The 8,452-nt window shown below is 31.4% G+C and overlaps 3 protein-coding genes across 4 annotated transcripts in view; 2 read left to right on the top strand and 1 right to left on the bottom strand.

The window, feature by feature from the left end:
* Positions 1–8,452, bottom strand: part of LOC106720302 — a 132,157-nt gene that overhangs the window by 82,873 nt on the left and 40,832 nt on the right. The window lies entirely within an intron of this gene.
* Positions 1,399–4,264, top strand: LOC106720298. 2 transcript variants are annotated; one of them, XM_045678905.1, is made up of 3 exons: positions 1,399–1,495; positions 2,809–3,546; positions 3,961–4,264. In XM_045678905.1, exons 2-3 carry the CDS (start codon positions 2,809–2,811, stop codon positions 4,186–4,188), a joined length of 966 nt encoding a protein of 321 aa, XP_045534861.1. In that variant the 5' UTR covers positions 1,399–1,495; the 3' UTR covers positions 4,189–4,264. The 2 variants fall into 2 exon arrangements, with proteins under 2 accessions (XP_045534861.1, XP_014370394.2); XM_014514908.2 differs by lacking the exon at positions 1,399–1,495 and adding an exon at positions 2,392–2,422.
* Positions 5,200–7,856, top strand: LOC106720303. The gene is made up of 3 exons (XM_014514916.2): positions 5,200–5,332; positions 5,783–6,292; positions 7,120–7,856. The coding sequence occupies exons 2-3, from the start codon at positions 5,783–5,785 to the stop codon at positions 7,330–7,332; spliced, it is 723 nt and encodes a 240-aa protein (XP_014370402.2). The 5' UTR covers positions 5,200–5,332; the 3' UTR covers positions 7,333–7,856.

The raw sequence follows: 8,452 nt of genomic DNA on the forward strand, positions 1-8,452 counted from the left end.
CAATATGATTATTACAAGAAGTGCCAAATGTTACGTTAATGAAATTTAAATCTAGTTTTTAAATGCTATAAATATTGTGCATTTGCATTTTATAACATGTTTTAGATTTTTAAAGTAAAAATTTTTTTGACAAAAAAAAAAAAAAACTATTGCATATTTAAATGTTTGCTACCAGCATGGTTTTTGCTTCGCGTATTATATGTTTTCATTATTTATTGCTCTCCAATAAGTAAACAATGAGATATTAAAACAAAAGCAGTAATTTATTTAAAACCCCGCAAACGATGGTATCGAATTAAGTCATCAATTTGAATTGCTCTCTTTGTTACAAAGCAAAACTGTTCCCAAATTTAAGATTCATATTTTCCAGACGTAGTTTAAAATACTTACATAAATCGCTTTTAGACGACAAGTCAACGTCTATCCGCCTTATTCCTTTTCTAAATTTTACATTAAGCAATTAATAAATAAAACTAAATGAAAATGTCTTTACAAACGAAGTTTTATTTTTACCACAATAATTATTAGAAATGGATATAAGCGGCTGCACTCACATTTCGAGTCCATCGGGGACACTCCTTAAGGGTGAGTAGTATTGGTGTTATTAGGGTTATTTTCACAAAATAAAAAAAAATATCAAAATAGTCTTCATTTGTGGAATTAGACGTGTTTCTATTTACTTAGCATAGGCTTTCAATAGAAACGTATACCACGCGAATGTCTTTTGTGATGTAGTACATCAAAGATTGAGCCGTCAACAGATGTCGGTATTCCAAACCAATGCATAACGAAAGATCTAATAGTTTGGAAAGCTTTATCCCATTTAAAGCAGTAAATACAAAGCTCTTTCATAAGGAAGAGTTTCACATCTTTTATCAGAACGCCTGTCATTTTAGTGCCGCAATTACGAAGAACATGATGTTATGTGTAATTGTTTTTGTAAATACATCAGATTCATTTAGCAATGTTGATACCACAGTGAACTATATCGGGTTGAATTATTTATTACATTGACTCAGTCAGTGACATTTATTATTTTAGATATGCTACGAGTACCTGATATATATTATTCTATCTGTTCTGCCTTGTTATGGAGAGAAATATATTTATTATAATCATTATTTTCGTCTAAACTTTATTGATAAACATATGAATGAGATAACAATGTAAAAATCATCCAACATTGAAATCCATGAGAACCTTACGTAGCAAAATGTATTTACAAAACTGAATAATATCACTCATTGATGAGCTATTAAACATAAAGTATTATTAATTTAAAATATTTTGAATGCAACAATACTAGAAAACCGGATTTTTCCTTGTAATCCGTAGCTCTGCTAAGAGGCTTAAACCAGACAGTATTCTCGCTTGCCTTCAAAGGATCGGATGTTTTTGGAAAAACTAAAATATGTACATATTCTGAAATATTTGCAAAACGTTAAAGTGAGAGAAATCGCCTACAGAAGTGGGTAATACATAGAAATAGACCAAGGTGAGACAATGTTTTCATTAAAAAGTTTCGTGAATTAATGATGTAACTAAAATTAATAAATAATAAGTCACTTAAAATACATTCGTTAAAATTTTTCCTTGTTTTTGCGTTTAATTTTTATTCTCTTTATTCACATACTAGTCGTCGCCCGCGACTCCGTCCGTGCGGAATTAAAAAAGAAACTTAAAGAGTGGCCTATGTGTTTTTCTAACTACCTATATGTTCTACATATGTGCCAAATTTCATCAAGATAATAATACATTTAATAATATTAGTGAGATATTAAGATTGAAGCAACTACCATTTCTTTAACATTAATTGTTTGTTATTATTTTTGGCTTATTTTATGATCTATTATAAAATCTTGCTACCATGCTACATAATTAACTTGTTTGTTACTAACTTCTACCTACCACGTGCAGCATGTTTCACATGCCTACGTCATTGTATAAAAAACATATAATAGCGTTGATCTGATCAATTTAATTAAGGAAAATAAAACAAGTTTCCTCATTTTAAAAACAAGTTTCCTCATTTTAAAACCAAAGTTGAGTTAATCTCAGAATATAAATATTTACCTATGTAAAAAATTATACTTTACTATTATAGGCTTGAAATTGGCATTTTTACTTCTAAGGTAGCTCTTGATATTGGAAATAATTACACAGAAAACTAAAGTCCGTGTCCTTATTTGTCCTGTGATACTTATATTCATGAAATACCAATGACGCACAGGAAAATATACTTACAACAAATGGAGAAATATTGCTTCCATTAAATGGAAACATTTAAACTCAAGCTACTAGTTTGTTCGGTCCTGAATAAGTGCTCTTAGAAATTATATTAAGTATTGCAATATAAAATAGATTAGAACTTGTTTTCTTTCATTACTTTGATAGTTTTAAATTCAAAAGACAATTTATTATGGTGAGTACATTATGTTTAATAATAATTTATCATATTATTAACGTTGTTCGAAACATTATGTACTTTGACTTCATGTCAATAAAATCCAGTATACGTTACATTAACCATATTTGAGTTTAATAAAAATGTAAAAGCTAAAAAGGATATAGCATTTCTTTCTAGAAGACTATGACAGATATAAAGTAACAAATACATGATAAATATGCTGTCAGTAACCAATTTAACAATATTAAAAGTTGTGGCGCTCACAACAGTAAGAGTAAATTAAGTTATCGTGCAATTAACCTTTTGTTTATCATCTATAAATGTTGAAAATGAAACTTTCAACTCATAGCTATAGAAATTAAGTACTGTTCTGTGTTTGAAACATTTTTGTATGTTTTCAGATGGCTATCAATATTGTTGCAAAATTATTTGTAACATGTATTTACGTAGCAAGTGTTACTGCGTGGAATGTTCCCTATGAATCTGACCAAATCAAAAGCCTATCAAACCAAATCGAAAATTTGAAAAGTTTGCTGAACCAGCCATCATATAAATATAACAATGCACCACCAGTACCCTGGGATAACAACAACAGGAATTCAGATTACGAAAGATATCTAAGACAACAGTATATACTACCAATACTTAATTCTATAAGCGATATCTCAGAACAAATTATGAGAAATATTAACGACAAAGCACATCAACAAAATAATAACGTACCATTCCCAATTAGTTATTATCCACCCAGGCAAAATTTCGGAGATATCAAAGACAAAGACAAGACTTCGTTCTTTAACATCCCATTTGGTACTGCTAGTGGTTGGGGTGCTGCTTCATATGGAGAGTCTCAAAGTCAAGGCAGCGGCGGAAGCAGTTACAGCATTTCAAATCCATTATCATTTACACCATATTCCGGTGAATTCGGTTCGTTAAATCCTATAAAAACTGAGACTTATAGTCCTTTTTCCGGTCATAGTTCAGGGCTACCAGTTGTACCTTCTAGATTCCCAGATATATCAAATCGGAGACCCGCAGACTTCGATGAAAATCAAAATTGGGGGTTAGTTCAAGACCCTAATGATGACAACGTAAAAACCACACCTAAGCCACCACAAGAATGTAACTGCGAAGAACAAGTAAGTAAAGCTAAAAATATATAACTACATTTTATAATAATGTTAAGCTAAGAAAGTAAGGATGTATTTTGTAAAAGAGGATAAGGCTAAGATATAGCTATTCTTTACGTGAATTTAGATAAGATGCCTTACAGAGATGTATGGATGAGTATACTGAGCTGACCCTGCGTAGAGAAAGAGTTTTTTATATTTATCTCCGACGCGTTTCTAAACAGCATGACCTTACGAGGGACTTATTTCCTAAAATTCGGAAAATTACTTTATTTTGTTAAGTATTCATTACTTATTCTTATTAAATTACTTATTCTTTTGCCATTATCATGACTTTGAGAATGTATTGCGTATTTAACTAGTTTCTTGTCCGGTAACAAACGTCAATAAAAGTAATTAAAATAATGAATTTTACTTTTTTAGAACAAAAACATAACATCGTTGGCACTAAAACTGCGGCTGAAGACTACAGAAACAAATCCAGTGACTTGTAAAGCGGTCATTCTGTTTTGCTGTGTCCCCGGGAACAACGAGGAGCGCCGAAAGGAGTGCTTCTCGGAGCACGGATGTCCTCGAAGTTATTCCACGGGAATCGCATGCCTGCCCGTTCTTATCCAAGCTGTGTACACAGATATATACGGAAAACTTTAAAGAATAAGGTTTCTATCAATAACGGCAAGATTACATACTTTAACTCGCATACATGTTACAAGTAATCAATAATTTGTTATAAAATATATAAAAATAAATATATAAATCGTGATTTAGAACTTACATTTCTTTTTTGGTTTACAAAACATCACCGGTGAACTCTCATTCCTATATTCTAGCACACTTCCTTCTTCTTGTGCATTTCCTTGATATTTTAATGTCACCGGATCACTTCACATAAAGTGACTGCTAATCAAAAAGCTAATGGGATGCAAAGACAGAATGTTGCCTACCTTAGATAGAGACGATAAGGAAAAAAGGCTGTTGTCATTTCTCATCTATCCGCCGATAGGAGTAAACGAGGACTAGAATTGGGACTCCAACTAAAAAGTCAACTCTTTACTGACTAATAGAGGTGGGTACTGATACTTTAGCTCAGTGATTCTCAACCACTGTGCCGCGGCACTTTTGTGTGCCGCCAAATTTCAAAAGTGTGCCGCCAAATTTTGCAAATATTTACTTAATAACGTTAATATTATTCAATTATATCATTTAAAAAGAAAAAAAAATTAACATGAATATATATTTAAATACACAAAAAAAATATTTTCTTTGTGTGCCGCCAAAATTTAAAATAGTTAAACATGTGCCGCAACAAAAAAAAAGGTTGAGAATCACTGTTTTAACTGAGGTCAAGCGTTACCATAACGCCTGCTATTTTCGTGCGGCAATGGCATAATAGAAACGATCAGGACATTGGGATTGAAACTTTGTAATATATTTTTACGAAATTCTTTTTTTTTACTAACTTATGACTATTTGTACACAATATAAATTGGAAAGATAGTCTTTTTTAATCCCTGAAACGATAAAGTATACATCCAACAATTTATTGCTCAGCATGACAAACCAAGCGCGGTCGAGCGGCCATTTTTCTTCAGATCACGTTCAAATCTGCATATACATAGACAACTGGTTTCGTACCACTCTTAACTTTTAGTGTCAATCGAATCTATTGAGTGTTCACACGTGTTATGGTCTAAACGTGTTGCTATTAAATATTACATTTTAAGATAAAACCGATTCAAAACAAGACTGTGTTTTAAGAAAGATTTCTATTAAGGATTCTTGGAACTGCATAAAGGTACGTACAGCTTTGTATAGTTTTCAGTGAAGTTTGAGTCTACAGAATACTAATGATATTTTTGTTTAAAAATTAGTAAAAAATAATTCAGTTATTTGTGGAGGTTAATATAATAGTATCTAATGCAATATGCATTCCTTAAACATACTGTTGAATGATATTCTAATGATTTATAAAAAAATGTGTTTTGGTGCTAAAATGATAACAGGGATAATAAAAAAGGTAGAACAATTTTATCGTTAACAGCAATAGCAGATGAAAAGTCCTAGTAGTTTTTTTATGATAATAATGTTACTGTTTAAAATGCAATAACATATTGTAAAACTAGTTAGGAATTTCTGTATTGAATTTTTGCCCCCTTCTCTTATAAAAAAAAAGTAAAAGTAGAAACACTAAGAGAAAGGAAAAATTACATACTAATACAACATACAAACAAACTTATAATTACAGATGAAATCAATATTGGTAATTGGCTTGTTTTTGAACTTGTTAATGATGAGTAAAGCTGATTACAGCACAAGACATGTTAGACACAGTTCCTTCCGTAACATATTCGAAAGGCGAGGGCAACAACAACGTCACTGGCAACCGATAAATTACAGAAGTTACGAGCATAATTATAAAAACTACTCTCCCGGATTTAACAACGCCAATCGTCAAGAAGAACTTACAGCAGAAATCATAAACTTACTTCGTGATTTAAAAGATAACTTATCAACACAAAAGCAAAGACAAAACTACCAACCAATCTACATACCATATCCTATACCACTGTCTATTCCTTTACACAGTTATGGGAAACCAAATGATGTAACAAACAAACCGATACCAGCGTTCCCTAGTAGAAATAATTTTGCTGATGACGACAAAGAATACATAAGACCAATAATGTTGAAGCCGGTAAAGGAAGCACCGTCTACAACAACCACTCCGAGGATAAGTGACTCTGAAAGTGCTATTGTGAGTATACTTAACACATGTAGTAATTTGTCCATTGTTAAACAAAGATAACTATACCATCACAAAACACGTTAAGCAGTACAAAATATTGGGTCACTGTTCATTTGCAATACTGCTTGCACTGATAATGCAGGTCCTTTATTAAAACCAGTCGCAAATTTGTAAGCTGACTTTGAACCTGATGTTGCCCACACACTTTAGGTTTTGCACGTTCTTACATGAATAACCTACAGGCAAACCCTGTGTGTGAAAACTGTACTATGAAACTATGATTTGCCTGTTAGTTATGCTTGTAATATTATAAACGTTGTGCAAAACCTACCGTGTGTGGACTGCATTATAACATATTCATTCATATTACCTTGTATACCTGTTGAGCTGCTTATATCATACCTAATAATACCGACAACTTACAGTTTCATAGTAACTATGTCAATAGTAGCATATTAAACTTCCTGTACCGGTCACAATAAATATTGTATTCTTAAATACCAATATTGGTTCTAATCACTAAGTTATATGAGAAACGATAATTAAATAAATAAATAAAACTCAGGTGACATTAAAATGTGTGTAAGACCTGTTTTCGAATCCTGACCAAAGCAATGTCTAAGTACCACTCTGACTCAACACAGTTTTATAAGAAACACCATGTAATGTTAAAGCAAGAATTAGGTAGTTTTTTTCTTTGAATTTCAAAATAAAAATTCCCAAAAACAGGAAAGTATATATGATACTTTTATCACCGACTAAAAACTATTGTCGATTTTTGCTTTATTTTTGTCTAACATGGGAACTGGCTAAAGTACAATTTTTATACTTTTCAGGTATTCAAAGTTGAAAGTGAGAACGATACGAGGGAGCCTTCAAAGTGCGAAGCTGCTATTTTAGTTTGCTGTAGGTTCACACAGCCTGATCAAGTAAAGACGTGCTTCTCGGAATATGGATGTAGTAAAACATATAGTACAAAACTTGCATGCGAGAAAAAAGCAATACAAATTGTTATTCAAAGATTTGCAGACTCTTTTGGACCAAAATAACCTTTAATATTAATGGAAACTAGATCACGTAATGTGAGAACAGAAAAACTATTTTTGATTATTTATGTAAATCAATGAGGAAAATGCAAATTATCTAAGATAATGGAGAGGAAAAAAATTTGGAATAAATGACGACAAAAACAGAAAACTGTAAAAGATGAAGATAAGTGTGGATGACTAAAGTCTACCCCCTAACATATAGAGTAGAGGATCCCCTCGTAGGGATATGTATGAGTGCACGACGAGATGTATTATATATTGATGTAGGTATATGTATGGCGATACGTTATATTAGTTTGAAGGCGATTGGAAATACCCACGTTTTATCCAACGCTTCCATAAGAGGAAAAATATTCATCGGTTGAAATCGCTTATCATGTGTTAAATATTTAAATAAATTGCTGCGTAGACTTTTAATTTCAGGTGCAATATAATAATAAGTACCGTAATTTTATAGCATCGGTTAAACTTCGTCCATTCAATGAGGATTTCCACTGCCGAAACACGTCAAGAAAAATATATAATGATCCCATAATATGATGACCTCATAAATAAAAAGAAAATAGAAATAACAAAGTGTTTCGACATTGAAAATCTAAAGTATAATGAAGACACAATGTTTATGACAAAATTTTATCGATAAATTAGTGTTGTAAAACAGCTTATAAATAGACCCCGTTGATTTAACATTTCTAGTGATTATTTTTTGCTTTAAATAAGATTCCTTACAAAAATATTTTTTTTAGTGTTATAATAATGTTATACCAATTTAAAAATAACTCGATGCCGAATCCGAGCTGTAGGCTGGCCGCAATACTACGTACGTCACAGCACCGTCAGTGACGTCACGTAGAGAGCTTACTAAAAGTAGACAACAACTTTTCTTTGAAACTGTAATTTTTGATAATATTACAAAGAAAATTATCAAAACTTTTATGCAATATTTTAATGTATTTCTGTTTATTTGTATCCATATATTAATAATAATTGCTTAAATTAGTGTAAGGTTTTTTTTGTATTCTATTTAGAAAAAAAATATTTATTAACATTCCAAGTCCTTAGGACTTGCGCACCGACTAGCAGACACATAATTTTTTTTTTTAATCTTTTTTTGGTTAAA

The sequence above is a fragment of the Papilio machaon genome, chromosome 8, assembly GCF_912999745.1.
Source record: "Papilio machaon chromosome 8, ilPapMach1.1, whole genome shotgun sequence".
NCBI lineage: Eukaryota > Metazoa > Arthropoda > Insecta > Lepidoptera > Papilionidae > Papilio > Papilio machaon.